This window comes from Anomaloglossus baeobatrachus, chromosome 4 (genome assembly GCF_048569485.1).
Source record: "Anomaloglossus baeobatrachus isolate aAnoBae1 chromosome 4, aAnoBae1.hap1, whole genome shotgun sequence".
Lineage (NCBI taxonomy): Eukaryota > Metazoa > Chordata > Amphibia > Anura > Aromobatidae > Anomaloglossus > Anomaloglossus baeobatrachus.
In genome coordinates, this window is record NC_134356.1 from 266,036,360 (window position 1) to 266,057,360 (window position 21,001).

A 21,001-nucleotide genomic window follows, 5' to 3' on the forward strand; every position below is an offset into this window, starting at 1 on the left:
GCCTCTCTGTGCAGGCGGCCCGCCGCCTCTCTGTGCCGGCGGATGGCCGCCTCTCTGTGCCGGCGGACGGCCGCCTCTCTGTGCCGGCGGATGGCCGCCTCTCTGTGCCGGCGGACGGCCGCCTCTCTGTGCGGGCGGACGGCCGCCTCTCTGTGCGGGCGGCCCGCCGCCTCTCTGTGTGGCCCGCCGCCTCTCTGTGCGGTCGGCCGGCCGCCTCTCTGTGCGGGCGGACGGCCGCCTCTCTGTGCGGGCGGACGGCCGCCTCTCTGTGTGGCCCGCCGCCTCACTGTGCGGGCGGCCCGCCGCCTCTCCGTGCGGCCCGCTGCCTGTCTGTGTGGGCGGCCCGCCGCCTCTCTGTGCGGGCGGATGGCCGCCTCACTGTGCGGGCGGCCGGCCGCCTGTCTGTGCGGGCGGCCCGCCGCCTCACTGTGTGGGCGACCGCCTCTCTGTGCAGGCGGCCCGCCGCCTCTCTGTGCAGGCGGCCCGCCGCCTCTCTGTGCCGGCGGATGGCCGCCTCTCTGTGCCGGCGGATGGCCGCCTCTCTGTGCCGGCGGATGGCCGCCTCTCTGTGTGGCCCGCCGCCTCACTGTGCGGGCGGCCCGCCGCCTCTCTGTGCGGCCCGCTGCCTGTCTGTGTGGGCGGCCCGCCGCCTCTCTGTGCGGGCGGATGGCCGCCTCACTGTGCGGGCGGCCGGCCGCCTGTCTGTGCGGGCGGCCCGCCGCCTCACTGTGCGGGCGACCGCCTCTCTGTGCAGGCGGCCCGCCGCCTCTCTGTGCAGGCGGCCCGCCGCCTCTCTGTGCCGGCGGATGGCCGCCTCTCTGTGCCAGCGGATGGCCGCCTCTCTGTGCGGGCGGCCCGCCGCCTCTCTGTGCGGCCCGCCGCCTCTCTGTGCGGCCTGCTGCCTGTCTGTGCGGGCGACCCGCCGCCTCTCTGTGCGGGCGGCCTGCCGCCTCTCTGTACGGGCGGCCGGCCGCCTGTCTCTGTGGGCGGACGGCCACCTCTCTGTGCGGCCAGCCGTCTGTCTGTGCGGGCGGCCGGCCGCCTCTCTGTGCGGGCGGCCCGCCGCCTCTCTGTGCGGCCCGCCGCCTCTCTGTGCGGCCCGCCGCCTCTCTGTGCGGCCCGCTGCCTGTCTGTGCGGGCGACCCGCCGCCTCTCTGTGCGGGCGGCCGGCCGCCTGTCTCTGTGGGCGGACGGCCGCCTGTCTCTGTGCGGGTGGCCGCCGCCTCTCTGTGCGGGCGGCCGGCCGCCTGTCTCTGTGGGCGGACGGCCACCTCTCTGTGCGGGTGGCCGCCGCCTCTCTGTGCGGGTGGCCCGCCGCCTCTCTGTGCGGGCGGCCCGCCGCCTCATTGTGTGGATTCTGCTGCGTGTAGTGTCGCGGGTGGGGAGGGGGGGGCTGCGCTCACCACGCTCGGGTCCGGCGCTGCTGCTGCCAGCTGCTTGCTGCTCGCTGTTCGGTGGCTCGAGCGGTGGGCCGGATCCGGGGACTCGAGCGGCACTCCTCACCCGTGAGTGAAAGGGGATAGTTTTTGGGGTTTGGGAAGTCGGTCCGTGACGCCACCCACAGTTTGTGGTGAGGTTGGGACATCACCGCTGATCTGGGGATCCCGGGAGCGATGACAGCTAGCAGCCGAGATGTTTTCTCTCCCCTCCGTGGGTAGGGGGTTTTGGTGGTCCCGGGGCCTGGTGAGGTGACTGGAATGTGGATGGCAGGGTTTGGTGGGGTGCAGGGTCACGGGGGCAGCGCGGTGCCAGATGGCACGGTGGTACTCACTCAGCCAATAATGTATAAGGAGTTTCTGGTAAAACAAACGGCTGGATGGACGGGTCCCGCAGCCGGCCGTAGTGGTCACTCCCGGTAGGTTGGCGGTGGCTGCCTTTCCCTGCACCTAAGAAAACCTACATGAAAACCCGATACAAAGAGGGGCTCTTACTCAAACACTGAGAAAAGACCTATTTAATGAAACGAGTAAATCGAGCCAAAGAATAAATTCCATATATAAAATTTAGAAATCTTTATTGAAAAAAATTAAAAATATTTCCTAAAAAAGAGGACACTGACAAAGGTTCACGGTTACCAAAATGCTAATGTACATACAAGTGGACATACATAAATACAATTTATTAATTGATGAGACACACAATAATCACTACAAATGCTGCCAGGTAGATATAAAGAGAACAAATCTCCTTAAGAATACAAAGATGGACCCCGCCAGACTAAGGCTATTTACTTTAATATATTTCCATGGGGATACCCCTAAGGAGGAGGGGAGAAGAGAGCTCCAATCACTACATATAAGAATATTATCAGATCACAATATTCGCCATACTCATATCATCAAGCATATTCACCATGTTCATATCTCAGCCTTAATGGCATATAATAGAGAAAACAAATCCGCAGATAAATAGGAGAAACGTGATGGAAAAAAGTTCTCCTAAGAACAATGGGCAAGAGCAAGCGATGATAGAAACTACGCAATTAGCTCTATCAGAGGAGGTACAATGTAAAGGACCCCAAAGATAAGATACTTGCTGCCATACCATAAGGTTTATACATAAAGACAAAGCCAAACAATGGCAAATGGTAAGAATGGCAGACAGCTATATAGGTGGTTTAGAGATGAATAAAGCCCGAAGTGGGACAACAGCAAGGAAGTATAGAAACAATCCAAGAGGCAGCAGAAAGATTACCTAAAATAAGCGTGTGCTCAGAATATGACAGCCGAGAACCATAAAGAATGCCCCTACGCGCGCGTTTCGCGTCTAGCTTCTTCCAAGGGGTGCAGATAGGCAGTATACCCAAGTTTTTTATACTCACTACAGGCCTTGATGATTAATGGCGCTCCCGCGTCCCGCCCTGCCCCCACGACCGCCGGGCGCGGCGTCTGACGTCACCGCGCTCAGCCCACGTCAGACGCGTCATGACGTGGACGGAGGGCGGAGGGCGGCGAGGTACATACGACGCGTTGCCATAGCAATCTGGGAGCCGGCCGGACACAGCAGCGCACGTCACGGTAGATCATAGAGCCTGAGCAAAACTCCATGGTGGCATAATACCGGACCATCCAAGCATAATTAAAGTGAGAACGTGCATAAGTTTAAGAATGCAACCATCGAAACCATATGGTATGCATATAATATATGTTACATTAAATAAGTGAACAGTGTTAAGAAAAAAGGGGAAGTGAATAAATAAGAGCAAAAAATAGGATAAAAAAGAAAAATAAATAAATAAAGGAGGATAAGAGATATAATAAAAAAGTGGCAGTGATAGCAGATACACATATAGTAAAATCAAGTGAGACCAATAAATAGACATATTGATATACTAAATAGATACATACATAAGTGACATACAGGATAAAAATTAATAGAATCAAACCTACTAGATTAGAATTAAATACATAAAACACAAGGTCAAGATGACAAAATAAATAAATGTGGCCGAAAAAAATGAAAAGAGACATGACATCAAATAAAAGAAATATGAAGATAAGAAAAAAATCAAAAAATGAATAAAAATGAGAGGGGAAAAAAAATTATAAATAAATAAAAAATAAAAAAATAAAAATAGGGATAGAGGGAGTATAACAAAAAAATAAGATAATAATGATAAAAAATAAAAAATAGAAATAGTGAAAAAGTGAATGAAAAAAAATGGTTAAAAATCTACAGGAAAGGGGCAAAACTGAGTACATCATTAAGGCCATTGGGGCGGACACATCCAATTTTAGAGATCCATCGGGTTTCCAGCTGAGCTAATCTTTTTTTATAATCTCCACCTCTCTTGTCCAGATTAATCCGATCGATGCCAAATGCCCGCAGACCGCTGGCATCACAATTATGTTTAGATCTAAAATGTCTGGGAATAGGTTTCAGAGAAGAGATGTCTTCAACTGTTGCTGCCTTCGCAATGTCCCGTACATGCTCTCTTATTCTGGTTTTTAATTGCCGTGATGTCAAACCAACATATATTAGTTTACACGGACAAACCGCATAATATACAACGTACGTGGTATTGCAGGTAATATGTTGGGTAATTTTAAATTGACGAGTACCATCACTGGATATGAAATCAAAAGCCCTGATCATATTAGGGCAAGCAATACAGTCATGGCAAGGAAAAAAGCCCCATTTAGGGCCCATTGTTCCAAAAGGATTCTTTTCCCTGTTGGATCCCTCATAACAACTATGGGTGAGTAAATCACGAAGATTCGGAGATCTCCTATAGGTGATGGAAGGCTTGTCAGTAATCGATTTTGACAAAACAGGGTCAGCAGTCAGTATAGGCCAAAACTTGTCCAAGGCCATCCTAACCTCATGCCATTTAGAGTTATACGTGCTGATGAATCTTACCTGTTGGTCAGCTTTAGGAGTTCTCCTAGAATGTAGAAGTGTTTCTCTCTTCGTTACCAGAGCTCTTTGATAGCCTTTCTTGATGCTCCTCCCCGTATAGCCTCTATCCTTAAAACGACCCTTAAGGTCTTCCGCATATCTGTGAAAGGTTTCATCGGATGAACAAATCCGTCGAGTTCTCAGGAATTGTCCTATGGGAATGCCAGAAATTAAAGGGTAAGGATGGGACGAAGAGGCATGTAACAGTGAGATCACCGATGTGGACTTCCGATGTACCTCTGTTTGTAGAAATCCAGTGTGATCCTTGAAGACATGCACATCCAAGAAGTCAACATCGGATTGGCTATAGTGATATGTCACTTTGATATTCATCTGGTTTTGATTAAGTTCATGAAGAAATCCTTTCAAGGCATATTCAGAGCCCTGCCAAACCATAAATACGTCGTCAATATACCTGGTCCAAATAAGGACCCCTTCGACATATACCGAATGTTCAGGTGAAAAGAAGACCTCCCTCTCCCACAGCCCCAGGAATAAATTTGCATAGGAGGGCGCAAAGGCCGCTCCCATTGCAGTACCCTGGAGCTGCAGGTAGAGGGCGCCCTTGAACAAAAAATAATTGTGTGTGAGGGCAAAATCAATCAAAGAAAGCAAAAATTGAGTTTTTTTAAAGTCTAAAAGAGACATACTCAAAAGCATTTCTACTGCCCTCATACCATCTTGGTGCCGAATGGATGTATATAAGGACTCGATATCACAAGTCACCAACCACATATCCTTCTCCATCTGAACATTTTCAATTTTTTTGAGAAACTCATTGGTGTCTTTGAGATAAGATGGCAAGCTCTCCACAATAGGTTTTAAATGAAAGTCAATGTACTTACCTATTGTTTCACAGAGACTGCCATTCCCAGAAACAATAGGACGACCCGGAGGGCAAGATAAATCCTTGTGAACTTTTGGTAACAGATACAAACAAGCTGTCCTAGGACAGTTCGGTAAAAGGCCATCTCTCTCTTCTTTACTGATAGTACCCTCTTGAAATGCATTCTCTAAGAGTTGAGCAAGCTGAGCCTGAAAAGAGGATTAAAAGTGAGTCTCTGGTAACACGCTTTGTCATTTAATTGTCTAAAGGCTTCCTTCTCGTATAGAGCACAAGGCCACACCACAATATTACCCCCTTTGTCCGCTGGTTTTATTACCACATCTTTCAATTTTTTCAAATCTTGTAGAGCTTTCCTATGTGCTACAGACAGATTGTCATTGTATATCCTAGTGGAGATCTTACCAAACTCTTCTGTTACCAAACGGACAAAGACATCAATATCTGGGTACATAGTCAGAGGTGGGAACTTCTTAGGTTTGGGAATAACAAACTTACCCACATCTGAAGGAGGGTGGGATTCTTCGCTCAATTCCTTTAAGATCTCTATAGCCTGCAGTTCTTCATAAGACCAATTCGGTGAATCCGATTTATCGTGAATCCTTTTCAGCACAAGTTTTCGTGCAAAAAGATGCAAATCTTTTATGGCTGAAAATAAATCGAAACGTGAGGAGGGAGAAAAATTCAAACCCAAGCTTAACACTTCAAGTTGGTCCACACTAAGTACTATATTAGAGAGATTGATCACCTTCAGTCTAGGCGTGTCAGAGAAGTTGGATCCTTTCTTGTTGTTTCCAGTATTTTTGGGTGTATATTTACCTTTAACAACTCTATCAGTGATATTACTCCTTAAATTGTAGGGTTCAGAGTCTTCTTCCGTGGAGGAGACTGAGGTGGAGGCAATAGATCGTCTGGGTAGGCTCTTCTTATTCCCAGAAATTTGCCATCTATACACCCTTTTTAACTGATAGTCCTGTAAATCCCTCTGGAATTTTTTAACTTTTTGCTCTTGCACCTCCTTTTCCCATATCAAAAATTGCTTCTCGATCTCCACTTTAAATGCTTCCATACTTAAAGTAGAAGAGATTTCATTCAACCTTGCTTGGTTAGTCTCAATTTCATTCTCAACAGAAAGTAAGCTTTTCTGATTAATCTCTACCAACAGGCGGATCAAATCCTTGGAACAAGTGTCACACACCTGTTCCCATTTGGCTCTAAATTCAAGATCTTCCACAGGAAAAGAAGGTAAAATCCTCACCCGAAGACCTCTGGGTATGAGATTTTTACTGAGGTATTTTTCTAGAGTCGCCTTACCCCACCATATTCTCAGCCGCTTCTTGAGAAGATATTTCAATGTAGTTTTGATCTCAGTAGAATGACCAATTCCTGTATTGTCATTGACAGTGACCTCTTCATTAAATAAAGTGTCAATATTGGAAAGCCATGTCTTATCCCGGGATTTAATATCCATACTTGGGCCAGCTGTAAACACAGAAAAAACTCGTAAGAAAACCTACATGAAAACCCGATACAAAGAGGGGCTCTTACTCAAACACTGAGAAAAGACCTATTTAATGAAACGAGTAAATCGAGCCAAAGAATAAATTCCATATATAAAATTTAGAAATCTTTATTGAAAAAAATTAAAAATATTTCCTAAAAAAGAGGACACTGACAAAGGTTCACGGTTACCAAAATGCTAATGTACATACAAGTGGACATACATAAATACAATTTATTAATTGATGAGACACACAATAATCACTACAAATGCTGCCAGGTAGATATAAAGAGAACAAATCTCCTTAAGAATACAAAGATGGACCCCGCCAGACTAAGGCTATTTACTTTAATATATTTCCATGGGGATACCCCTAAGGAGGAGGGGAGAAGAGAGCTCCAATCACTACATATAAGAATATTATCAGATCACAATATTCGCCATACTCATATCATCAAGCATATTCACCATGTTCATATCTCAGCCTTAATGGCATATAATAGAGAAAACAAATCCGCAGATAAATAGGAGAAACGTGATGGAAAAAAGTTCTCCTAAGAACAATGGGCAAGAGCAAACGATGATAGAAACTACGCAATTAGCTCTATCAGAGGAGGTACAATGTAAAGGACCCCAAAGATAAGATACTTGCTGCCATACCATAAGGTTTATACATAAAGACAAAGCCAAACAATGGCAAATGGTAAGAATGGCAGACAGCTATATAGGTGGTATAGAGATGAATAAAGCCCGAAGTGGGACAACAGCAAGGAAGTATAGAAACAATCCAAGAGGCAGCAGAAAGATTACCTAAAATAAGCGTGTGCTCAGAATATGACAGCCGAGAACCATAAAGAATGCCCCTACGCGCGCGTTTCGCGTCTAGCTTCTTCCAGGGGGTGCAGATAGGCAGTATACCCAAGTTTTTTATACTCACTACAGGCCGTGATGATTAATGGCGCTCCCGCGTCCCGCCCTGCCCCCACGACCGCCGGGCGCGGCGTCTGACGTCACCGCGCTCAGCCCACGTCAGACGCGTCATGACGTGGACGGAGGGCGGCGAGGTACATACGACGCGTTGCCATAGCAATCTGGGAGCCGGCCGGACACAGCAGCGCACGTCACGGTAGATCATAGAGCCTGAGCAAAACTCCATGGTGGCATAATACCGGACCATCCAAGCATAATTAAAGTGAGAACGTGCATAAGTTTAAGAATGCAACCATCGAAACCATATGGTATGCATATAATATATGTTACATTAAATAAGTGAACAGTGTTAAGAAAAAAGGGGAAGTGAATAAATAAGAGCAAAAAATAGGATAAAAAAGAAAAATAAATAAATAAAGGAGGATAAGAGATATAATAAAAAAGTGGCAGTGATAGCAGATACACATATAGTAAAATCAAGTGAGACCAATAAATAGACATATTGATATACTAAATAGATACATACATAAGTGACATACAGGATAAAAATTAATAGAATCAAACCTACTAGATTAGAATTAAATACATAAAACACAAGGTCAAGATGACAAAATAAATAAATGTGGCCGAAAAAAATGAAAAGAGACATGACATCAAATAAAAGAAATATGAAGATAAGAAAAAAATCAAAAAATGAATAAAAATGAGAGGGGAAAAAAAATTATAAATAAATAAAAAATAAAAAAATAAAAATAGGAATAGAGGGAGTATAACAAAAAAATAAGATAATAATGATAAAAAATAAAAAATAGAAATAGTGAAAAAGTGAATGAAAAAATATAGTGATCACGTGGATAGTGCCAGTAGGTAAAAACTACAAACAGTAGCACATAAATAATTTTATTCGTTGAAAGGTGCAGTGCAGCTGATGGATTCATAGGTCCGTGGAGTAGCCCAGGTGAGATTTATGGAGTCAAATCTATGAGTAAAAACATGAAAATTAAAAAAGTTAAAACCAAAAGTGTTTATTAAAATGATACCAAAGGGTATACAAAAATGGTTAAAAATCTACAGGAAAGGGGCAAAACTGAGTACATCATTAAGGCCATTGGGGCGGACACATCCAATTTTAGAGATCCATCGGGTTTCCAGCTGAGCTAATCTTTTTTTATAATCTCCACCTCTCTTGTCCAGATTAATCCGATCGATGCCAAATGCCCGCAGACCGCTGGCATCACAATTATGTTTAGATCTAAAATGTCTGGGAATAGGTTTCAGAGAAGAGATGTCTTCAACTGTTGCTGCCTTCGCAATGTCCCGTACATGCTCTCTTATTCTGGTTTTTAATTGCCGTGATGTCAAACCAACATATATTAGTTTACACGGACAAACCGCATAATATACAACGTACGTGGTATTGCAGGTAATATGTTGGGTAATTTTAAATTGACGAGTACCATCACTGGATATGAAATCAAAAGCCCTGATCATATTAGGGCAAGCAATACAGTCATGGCAAGGAAAAAAGCCCCATTTAGGGCCCATTGTTCCAAAAGGATTCTTTTCCCTGTTGGATCCCTCATAACAACTATGGGTGAGTAAATCACGAAGATTCGGAGATCTCCTATAGGTGATGGAAGGCTTGTCAGTAATCGATTTTGACAAAACAGGGTCAGCAGTCAGTATAGGCCAAAACTTGTCCAAGGCCATCCTAACCTCATGCCATTTAGAGTTATACGTGCTGATGAATCTTACCTGTTGGTCAGCTTTAGGAGTTCTCCTAGAATGTAGAAGTGTTTCTCTCTTCGTTACCAGAGCTCTTTGATAGCCTTTCTTGATGCTCCTCCCCGTATAGCCTCTATCCTTAAAACGACCCTTAAGGTCTTCCGCATATCTGTGAAAGGTTTCATCGGATGAACAAATCCGTCGAGTTCTCAGGAATTGTCCTATGGGAATGCCAGAAATTAAAGGGTAAGGATGGGACGAAGAGGCATGTAACAGTGAGTTCACCGATGTGGACTTCCGATGTACCTCTGTTTGTAGAAATCCAGTGTGATCCTTGAAGACATGCACATCCAAGAAGTCAACATCGGATTGGCTATAGTGATATGTCACTTTGATATTCATCTGGTTTTGATTAAGTTCATGAAGAAATCCTTTCAAGGCATATTCAGAGCCCTGCCAAACCATAAATACGTCGTCAATATACCTGGTCCAAATAAGGACCCCTTCGACATATACCGAATGTTCAGGTGAAAAGAAGACCTCCCTCTCCCACAGCCCCAGGAATAAATTTGCATAGGAGGGCGCAAAGGCCGCTCCCATTGCAGTACCCTGGAGCTGCAGGTAGAGGGCGCCCTTGAACAAAAAATAATTGTGTGTGAGGGCAAAATCAATCAAAGAAAGCAAAAATTGAGTTTTTTTAAAGTCTAAAAGAGACATACTCAAAAGCATTTCTACTGCCCTCATACCATCTTGGTGCCGAATGGATGTATATAAGGACTCGATATCACAAGTCACCAACCACATATCCTTCTCCATCTGAACATTTTCAATTTTTTTGAGAAACTCATTGGTGTCTTTGAGATAAGATGGCAAGCTCTCCACAATAGGTTTTAAATGAAAGTCAATGTACTTACCTATTGTTTCACAGAGACTGCCATTCCCAGAAACAATAGGACGACCCGGAGGGCAAGATAAATCCTTGTGAACTTTTGGTAACAGATACAAACAAGCTGTCCTAGGACAGTTCGGTAAAAGGCCATCTCTCTCTTCTTTACTGATAGTACCCTCTTGAAATGCATTCTCTAAGAGTTGAGCAAGCTGAGCCTGAAAAGAGGAAGTAGGATTAAAAGTGAGTCTCTGGTAACACGCTTTGTCATTTAATTGTCTAAAGGCTTCCTTCTCGTATAGAGCACAAGGCCACACCACAATATTACCCCCTTTGTCCGCTGGTTTTATTACCACATCTTTCAATTTTTTCAAATCTTGTAGAGCTTTCCTATGTGCTACAGACAGATTGTCATTGTATATCCTAGTGGAGATCTTACCAAACTCTTCTGTTACCAAACGGACAAAGACATCAATATCTGGGTACATAGTCAGAGGTGGGAACTTCTTAGGTTTGGGAATAACAAACTTACCCACATCTGAAGGAGGGTGGGATTCTTCGCTCAATTCCTTTAAGATCTCTATAGCCTGCAGTTCTTCATAAGACCAATTCGGTGAATCCGATTTATCGTGAATCCTTTTCAGCACAAGTTTTCGTGCAAAAAGATGCAAATCTTTTATGGCTGAAAATAAATCGAAACGTGAGGAGGGAGAAAAATTCAAACCCAAGCTTAACACTTCAAGTTGGTCCACACTAAGTACTATATTAGAGAGATTGATCACCTTCAGTCTAGGCGTGTCAGAGAAGTTGGATCCTTTCTTGTTGTTTCCAGTATTTTTGGGTGTATATTTACGTTTAACAACTCTATCAGTGATATTACTCCTTAAATTGTAGGGTTCAGAGTCTTCTTCCGTGGAGGAGACTGAGGTGGAGGCAATAGATCGTCTGGGTAGGCTCTTCTTATTCCCAGAAATTTGCCATCTATACACCCTTTTTAACTGATAGTCCTGTAAATCCCTCTGGAATTTTTTAACTTTTTGCTCTTGCACCTCCTTTTCCCATATCAAAAATTGCTTCTCGATCTCCACTTTAAATGCTTCCATACTTAAAGTAGAAGAGATTTCATTCAACCTTGCTTGGTTAGTCTCAATTTCATTCTCAACAGAAAGTAAGCTTTTCTGATTAATCTCTACCAACAGGCGGATCAAATCCTTGGAACAAGTGTCACACACCTGTTCCCATTTGGCTCTAAATTCAAGATCTTCCACAGGAAAAGAAGGTAAAATCCTCACCCGAAGACCTCTGGGTATGAGATTTTTACTGAGGTATTTTTCTAGAGTCGCCTTACCCCACCATATTCTCAGCCGCTTCTTGAGAAGATATTTCAATGTAGTTTTGATCTCAGTAGAATGACCAATTCCTGTATTGTCATTGACAGTGACCTCTTCATTAAATAAAGTGTCAATATTGGAAAGCCATGTCTTATCCCGGGATTTAATATCCATACTTGGGCCAGCTGTAAACACAGAAAAAACTTGTAAGAAAACCTACATGAAAACCCGATACAAAGAGGGGCTCTTACTCAAACACTGAGAAAAGACCTATTTAATGAAACGAGTAAATCGAGCCAAAGAATAAATTCCATATATAAAATTTAGAAATCTTTATTGAAAAAAATTAAAAATATTTCCTAAAAAAGAGGACACTGACAAAGGTTCACGGTTACCAAAATGCTAATGTACATACAAGTGGACATACATAAATACAATTTATTAATTGATGAGACACACAATAATCACTACAAATGCTGCCAGGTAGATATAAAGAGAACAAATCTCCTTAAGAATACAAAGATGGACCCCGCCAGACTAAGGCTATTTACTTTAATATATTTCCATGGGGATACCCCTAAGGAGGAGGGGAGAAGAGAGCTCCAATCACTACATATAAGAATATTATCAGATCACAATATTCGCCATACTCATATCATCAAGCATATTCACCATGTTCATATCTCAGCCTTAATGGCATATAATAGAGAAAACAAATCCGCAGATAAATAGGAGAAACGTGATGGAAAAAAGTTCTCCTAAGAACAATGGGCAAGAGCAAACGATGATAGAAACTACGCAATTAGCTCTATCAGAGGAGGTACAATGTAAAGGACCCCAAAGATAAGATACTTGCTGCCATACCATAAGGTTTATACATAAAGACAAAGCCAAACAATGGCAAATGGTAAGAATGGCAGACAGCTATATAGGTGGTTTAGAGATGAATAAAGCCAGAAGTGGGACAACAGCAAGGAAGTATAGAAACAATCCAAGAGGCAGCAGAAAGATTACCTAAAATAAGCGTGTGCTCAGAATATGACAGCCGAGAACCATAAAGAATGCCCCTACGCGCGCGTTTCGCTTCTTCCAGGGGGTGCAGATAGGCAGTATACCCAAGTTTTTTATACTCACTACAGGCCGTGATGATTAATGGCGCTCCCGCGTCCCGCCCTGCCCCCACGACCGCCGGGCGCGGCGTCTGACGTCACCGCGCTCAGCCCACGTCAGACGCGTCATGACGTGGACGGAGGGCGGCGAGGTACATACGACGCGTTGCCATAGCAATCTGGGAGCCGGCCGGACACAGCAGCGCACGTCACGGTAGATCATAGAGCCTGAGCAAAACTCCATGGTGGCATAATACCGGACCATCCAAGCATAATTAAAGTGAGAACGTGCATAAGTTTAAGAAGGATTTATCTTGCCCTCCGGGTCGTCCTATTGTTTCTGGGAATGGCAGTCTCTGTGAAACAATAGGTAAGTACATTGACTTTCATTTAAAACCTATTGTGGAGAGCTTGCCATCTTATCTCAAAGACACCAATGAGTTTCTCAAAAAAATTGAAAATGTTCAGATGGAGAAGGATATGTGGTTGGTGACTTGTGATATCGAGTCCTTATATACATCCATTCGGCACCAAGATGGTATGAGGGCAGTAGAAATGCTTTTGAGTATGTCTCTTTTAGACTTTAAAAAAACTCAATTTTTGCTTTCTTTGATTGATTTTGCCCTCACACACAATTATTTTTTGTTCAAGGGTGCCCTCTACCTGCAGCTCCAGGGTACTGCAATGGGAGCGGCCTTTGCGCCCTCCTATGCAAATTTATTCCTGGGGCTGTGGGAGAGGGAGGTCTTCTTTTCACCTGAACATTCGGTATATGTCGAAGGGGTCCTTATTTGGACCAGGTATATTGACGACGTATTTATGGTTTGGCAGGGCTCTGAATATGCCTTGAAAGGATTTCTTCATGAACTTAATCAAAACCAGATGAATATCAAAGTGACATATCACTATAGCCAATCCGATGTTGACTTCTTGGATGTGCATGTCTTCAAGGATCACACTGGATTTCTACAAACAGAGGTACATCGGAAGTCCACATCGGTGAACTCACTGTTACATGCCTCTTCGTCCCATCCTTACCCTTTAATTTCTGGCATTCCCATAGGACAATTCCTGAGAACTCGACGGATTTGTTCATCCGATGAAACCTTTCACAGATATGCGGAAGACCTTAAGGGTCGTTTTAAGGATAGAGGCTATACGGGGAGGAGCATCAAGAAAGGCTATCAAAGAGCTCTGGTAACGAAGAGAGAAACACTTCTACATTCTAGGAGAACTCCTAAAGCTGACCAACAGGTAAGATTCATCAGCACGTATAACTCTAAATGGCATGAGGTTAGGATGGCCTTGGACAAGTTTTGGCCTATACTGACTGCTGACCCTGTTTTGTCAAAATCGATTACTGACAAGCCTTCCATCACCTATAGGAGATCTCCGAATCTTCGTGATTTACTCACCCATAGTTGTTATGAGGGATCCAACAGGGAAAAGAATCCTTTTGGAACAATGGGCCCTAAATGGGGCTTTTTTCCTTGCCATGACTGTATTGCTTGCCCTAATATGATCAGGGCTTTTGATTTCATATCCAGTGATGGTACTCGTCAATTTAAAATTACCCAACATATTACCTGCAATACCACGTACGTTGTATATTATGCGGTTTGTCCGTGTAAACTAATATATGTTGGTTTGACATCACGGCAATTAAAAACCAGAATAAGAGAGCATGTACGGGACATTGCGAAGGCAGCAACAGTTGAAGACATCTCTTCTCTGAAACCTATTCCCAGACATTTTAGATCTAAACATAATTGTGATGCCAGCGGTCTGCGGGCATTTGGCATCGATCGGATTAATCTGGACAAGAGAGGTGGAGATTATAAAAAAAGATTAGCTCAGCTGGAAACCCGATGGATCTCTAAAATTGGATGTGTCCGCCCCAATGGCCTTAATGATGTACTCAGTTTTGCCCCTTTCCTGTAGATTTTTAACCATTTTTGTATACCCTTTGGTATCATTTTAATAAACACTTTTGGTTTTAACTTTTTTAATTTTCATGTTTTTACTCATAGATTTGACTCCATAAATCTCACCTGGGCTACTCCACGGACCTATGAATCCATCAGCTGCACTGCACCTTTCAACGAATAAAATTATTTATGTGCTACTGTTTGTAGTTTTTACCTACTGGCACTATCCACGTGATCACTATATTTTTTCATTCACTTTTTCACTATTTCTATTTTTTATTTTTTATCATTATTATCTTATTTTTTTGTTATACTCCCTCTATTCCTATTTTTATTTTTTTATTTTTTATTTATTTATAATTTTTTTTCCCCTCTCATTTTTATTCATTTTTTGATTTTTTTTCTTATCTTCATATTTCTTTTATTTGATGTCATGTCTCTTTTCATTTTTTTTGGCCACATTTATTTATTTTGTCATCTTGACCTTGTGTTTTATGTATTTAATTCTAATCTAGTAGGTTTGATTCTATTAATTTTTATCCTGTATGTCACTTATGTATGTATCTATTTAGTATATCAATATGTCTATTTATTGGTCTCACTTGATTTTACTATATGTGTATCTGCTATCACTGCCACTTTTTTATTATATCTCTTATCCTCCTTTATTTATTTATTTTTCTTTTTTATCCTATTTTTTGCTCTTATTTATTCACTTCCCCTTTTTTCTTAACACTGTTCACTTATTTAATGTAACATATATTATATGCATACCATATGGTTTCGATGGTTGCATTCTTAAACTTATGCACGTTCTCACTTTAATTATGCTTGGATGGTCCGGTATTATGCCACCATGGAGTTTTGCTCAGGCTCTATGATCTACCGTGACGTGCGCTGCTGTGTCCGGCCGGCTCCCAGATTGCTATGGCAACGCGTCGTATGTACCTCGCCGCCCTCCGTCCACGTCATGAACGCGTCTGACGTGGGCTGAGCGCGGTGACGTCAGACGCCGCGCCCGGCGGTCGTGGGGGCAGGGCGGGACGCGGGAGCGCCATTAATCATCACGGCCTGTAGTGAGTATAAAAAACTTGGGTATACTGCCTATCTGCACCCCCTGGAAGAAGCTAGACGCGAAACGCGCGCGTAGGGGCATTCTTTATGGTTCTCGGCTGTCATATTCTGAGCACACGCTTATTTTAGGTAATCTTTCTGCTGCCTCTTGGATTGTTTCTATACTTCCTTGCTGTTGTCCCACTTCGGGCTTTATTCATCTCTAAACCACCTATATAGCTGTCTGCCATTCTTACCATTTGCCATTGTTTGGCTTTGTCTTTATGTATAAACCTTATGGTATGGCAGCAAGTATCTTATCTTTGGGGTCCTTTACATTGTACCTCCTCTGATAGAGCTAGTTGCGTAGTTTCTATCATCGCTTGCTCTTGCCCATTGTTCTTAGGAGAACTTTTTTCCATCACGTTTCTCCTATTTATCTGCGGATTTGTTTTCTCTATTATATGCCATTAAGGCTGAGATATGAACATGGTGAATATGCTTGATGATATGAGTATGGCGAATATTGTGATCTGATAATATTCTTATATGTAGTGATTGGAGCTCTCTTCTCCCCTCCTCCTTAGGGGTATCCCCATGGAAATATATTAAAGTAAATAGCCTTAGTCTGGCGGGGTCCATCTTTGTATTCTTAAGGAGATTTGTTCTCTTTATATCTACCTGGCAGCATTTGTAGTGATTATTGTGTGTCTCATCAATTAATAAATTGTATTTATGTATGTCCACTTGTATGTACATTAGCATTTTGGTAACCGTGAACCTTTGTCAGTGTCCTCTTTTTTAGGAAATATTTTTAATTTTTTTCAATAAAGATTTCTAAATTTTATATATGGAATTTATTCTTTGGCTCGATTTACTCGTTTCATTAAATAGGTCTTTTTTCTTTCCCTGCACCTGTAGTGTGTTTTCGGCCCCGATGGCTTCCCACCGGTAACCCGCTCCCCAGCTTGGAAAGGCGCCAGAGGAGCTCCTTTTGCCCGCAGGCTCTGGCCCTGGGAATTGTAGCCTTGGCAGTGACTGTATTTCCCTTCACGGTTTGGACGGTTGCCTTCAATCGGGTCTTTGCTGCTGGGAAACCCCATCTCCTGCAGACGGCCACCACCGTCTGCCAACCTTGCTGTATGTGCCCGGGCCACGTACCTGGACACGGTCAGACTGCTCCTCACTTGCCACTTACTCCTTCACTCTCCCTAACTGCACTCTTTCCTTTTCCCGCCTCCAGGACTGTGAACTCCTCAGTGGGTGGGGTCAACCGCCTGGCTCCACCCCACCTGGTGTGGACATCAGCCCCTGGAGGGAGGCAACAAGGATTTGTGTGTGACTGATGTGCCTAACCGGGGTGTGGGGTGTGGGGTGTGTTGTTGCAGTACCTGTGACGACCTGGCTTGTCCAGGGCGCCACAGTAGGAGGCTGTGTGGGGGCTCCTGCTGCGTGTAGGAGGCTGTGTGGGGGCTCCTGCAGGTATTTGCATATAGTTGTAGTGTGGCCTCTAGATATAACTCCTGTGGACCCCAGGCACCCCAGTCAAACCCTGCATTCATCAATCTTTTATATAGTATCTACTGTATGTGTGCCATGTATATGGTGTAATTTATGCAGTGGCAAAATGACAAGGCCTGTTGGTGATGGGGGCCATTGCTATTTCCTTGGATGCATGGTTGAACACCATTGAGGAGGAGATAGCCACTGTCTCCCTGTTTCGCCCTTGCTCTGCAGCTGTGGGTCCCAGATAGGTGTAATGACATCAGGGGGAGCCTGTGATGTGATGCCAGTGGGCCCTGCAGCTGCGGCCAGAGTGGGTGCAGAGCAAATGTAGGGGGTAATACATTATATATATATATATATTTATTTATTATACACCCTACATATGCTCTATACCTATCACGTGTAATGTAATTCTGAATGTTGACCTGCCATATCCTAAAGGTGTGTAATATGTGCTCTGTTAGGATTTCACTTGCTGATTCGAGTGGTAGTTATCTGATCACTCACATGTGATTTGCAATGTGTGGTCATCTGCCAAATGACGTCTCCTCCTGTTTTTCTCAAATTGAAAATGATAACAATGAGAGAAGCAGGAGGAGACGTCATTCAGCAGATGACCCAGAGTCTGCCAATCACTGGTGAGCGATCACATGACCTCTCAGATTTGGCTAATCTGCAGAATGTCACACAAGAGAGACACTGGTCAGTCCAGGGCAGCAGAGCAGGGAGAAGCTACCGGGGACCGGCCTCCTGGGCTCCTCATCCTAGTTGCATCATCCCTGGACAGATATTATATGTGTATTATTTGAAACGTGGCAGCATCAGAGTAAAATATACACGACTGCAATAATGGAGCCAGCGTCTGATTCCTTCCACCTGGAGGTTGTGCAGGAGGAATCAGCTGTCAGAGAACTTATGCTGTAACAAAATAACATTGGAGTCTCATACTTGACATGGCGTCACTGCCGTCTGCACATCACATGGAATGGTTTAGTGTAGGTATGAAGGTCTGTCAATGTAATGCATCGCTAGCAGCTGAGATGTGTATCATGGGGTTCTGCAGCAGCTGAGGTGTATTATGAGGAGCTGCAGCAGCTGAGATGTGTATTATGGGGTTCTGCAGCAGCTGAGGTGTATTATGAGGAGCTGCAGCAGCTGAGATGTGTATTAGGCTATGTGCGCACGTAGCGTTCTGTCCTGCAGAAATTTCTGCAGCGATTTGAACAGCACACGTGCGCTTCAAATCGCTGCAGAAAGAGTCCGTAATGAAAAAAAAAAAAAAAAAGCCGATTTCATGCGCTCTGAGTCCAGCCCCTCCCATAGACAGAGTGGGCGCTGCATGCAGAGCTCAGGAAAGAAGTGACATGTCACTTCTTAGAACGCGCGCTTCGGGCAGCAGCCGAAGCGCTGTGCTCTAATACGTCACGTGCGCACGTCTCCTGCATAATCTTCATAGATTATGCTGGGGACGCAGGACGCATGCAGTTATGCTGCGGTGCAGATCGCAGCGTAACTGCATGCAAATACGCAACGTGCGCACATAGCCTTATGGGGTTCTGCAGCAGCTGAGGTGTATTATGAGATTCTGCAGCAGCTGAAATGTGTATAATGAGTTTCTGCAGCATAGAAGGTGTGTATGATGAGGTTCTAGAGCAATTGAGATGTGTATGATGATGTTCTGCAGCAGCTGAGGTGTGTATTATGAAAGTCTGCAGAATATCACGATTCAGCGCGGATTTATCTTACAAATTTTCCAACAAAATTATCTGCAGCATTGCCAGCAGGTGTGAGCCCAAACTGGTTAATAAATAGATTACAGTATACTGTATATGCCATAGTTCTTCCATACATAGGGCCCCTCCCTCATGGTGTGTATGTGGTACTGCAGCTTAGTCTATTCAGGTCAGTAGAGCTGAGAGGCAGTGACACATACACAGCACTCCTTGTCCTCAAGGTGTGTATGTGGTGCTGCACCTCAGTCTGTTCAGGTCATTGGAGCTGAGAGGCAGTGACACATATAACCTGAGGACTCTTTATTACATAGAAAGCAAAGATTTTTTTTCTAATTTCGTACATTCTCCTTTAACATTTGTATTTTGGACTTTTTGGTCCAGAGTACACGCAGCATCGGCCGCCGGCTCCATCGTGCATTATCTGGCATCATCCTGTACTTTTATCCTCAGGATTTGTATAGTAGATGCTGATCCCACCAATGGGGCCACGACCTGCGCCGCTCTAAGGGTATGTGCGCACGTTGCTTTTTACCTGCTTTTTACCTGCTTTTTTGCTGCTTTTTCTTCTGCGCTGTTTAATGCCAAAATGGATGTGTTCTTCTATTCAAGCAAAGTCTATGGGAATTTGGGTTTCTTGTTCACACTATGTTGTTCAAAATGCTGCCTTTTTGTGGCAGAACTTTGGTCAAAAACTCAGCTTTGCAGTGCAAAACCCAAATGGCAAAAACAATTGACATGTTGCTTCTTTGACAAGCTGAGTTTTTGACCAAAGTTCTGCCTCAAAAAGGCAGCATTTTGAACAACATAGTGTGAACAAGAAACCCAAATTCCCATAGACTTTGCTTGAATAGAAGAACACATCCATTTTGGCATTAAACAGCGCAGAAGAAAAAGCAGCAAAAAAGCAGGTAAAAAGCAACGTGCGCACATACCCTTAGTGTATAGAAATATATATCATCTGTCTATGAAGAGCGGCAGCGCCTCATTCTCCAGATACAAGTGCACCCCATTGGGGGATCCGCATGTACCATCCATGATGTAATATCCAGGGATACGGCATAAATGGTTGAAATCGGAAGACCTCTAAAAGAACGAGATCAAACGTGGTGGATTTGAGGTGCAGATTCTCCAGCAAAAATTTGGAGTATTTTGTACATTTGAAGAGCTGAATTTTATTAGGATATAAGAAAAATTGGCTCCTATCGTCATTTGTTTCCTGGGAAACTGGGTAAAAAATCAGAAGGGGGGGGGCACCAAAGGGCAGTTTTGCACAGGGCGCCATTCAGGCTAAGGCCGGCCCTGCATGCAACCGACCCGCTCCTGTCAGGAAAGTGTGCGGTCATGCCGGGTTCTACCATGAGAGACTCGCGCGAGTTACACGCGAGGCACTAGCAAGTGTGATTCTGGCCAAAGGGATCCGCATCGATCAGAAGAACAGGGGAATTTTACCCCGTTACCTAATGGAGCCGCTAATCGAAAGCCCATTCATTGCCTAGGGGCTGTCGACAAAGTGTGGCGCACGTCTCATATAAAAGGGTCAAACCCCCACATATCAATAAGTTATCACTTATCCTGACATGACATGTTGTCTCTGGACAACCCCTTTAAGATCTTGAACAGGTTACATCTACTGGGTTTGTTTAGTTATTTAGAAAATTGAAGTCTTTTTTTAATATTTCTTTTGTAAATATGACATAAATGCAACAAGTAATAAGAATTGTAATCTGCAGCACAGCGCCCCCTGCTGACGACCTCCACCAGTTCTCTCTGCGCTGGAACATTCAGTCCTCCAGTCACATCCCAGCATGCTTTGCGCCGAGCCTGCGGCATCATGGACTAGAGCTACGCATGCGCCCTTGGCTGCCTTTTCCTCGCTGGTAAGATGGCGAGCGTCGCAGCTCAACGAGAGAGGCCCGGGGTGGTGGAAGAGAACGGGGACCGGCACCTAAACGGGGAGCTGGAGGAGGATGAAGTGGTGGCTGCAGGGGACAGCAGCGCTGCCAAGAAGAAGCGCAAGAAGAAGAAGAAGAGCAAAGCCGGTAGGAGAGGAGCTGAGC

General features: G+C 44.3%; 1 protein-coding gene across 1 annotated transcript in view; it reads left to right on the forward strand.

Moving 5' to 3' along the window:
- Nucleotides 1-20,790: 20,790 nt before the first annotated feature.
- The window catches only part of METAP2 (methionyl aminopeptidase 2), a 48,626-nt gene continuing 48,415 nt past the window's right edge, over nt 20,791-21,001 (forward strand). The window contains exon 1 of the mRNA XM_075344815.1: nt 20,791-20,983. Coding sequence (XP_075200930.1) covers nt 20,827-20,983 — 157 coding nt within the window. The 5' untranslated portion in view covers nt 20,791-20,826. The remainder of the gene's footprint in view (nt 20,984-21,001) is intronic.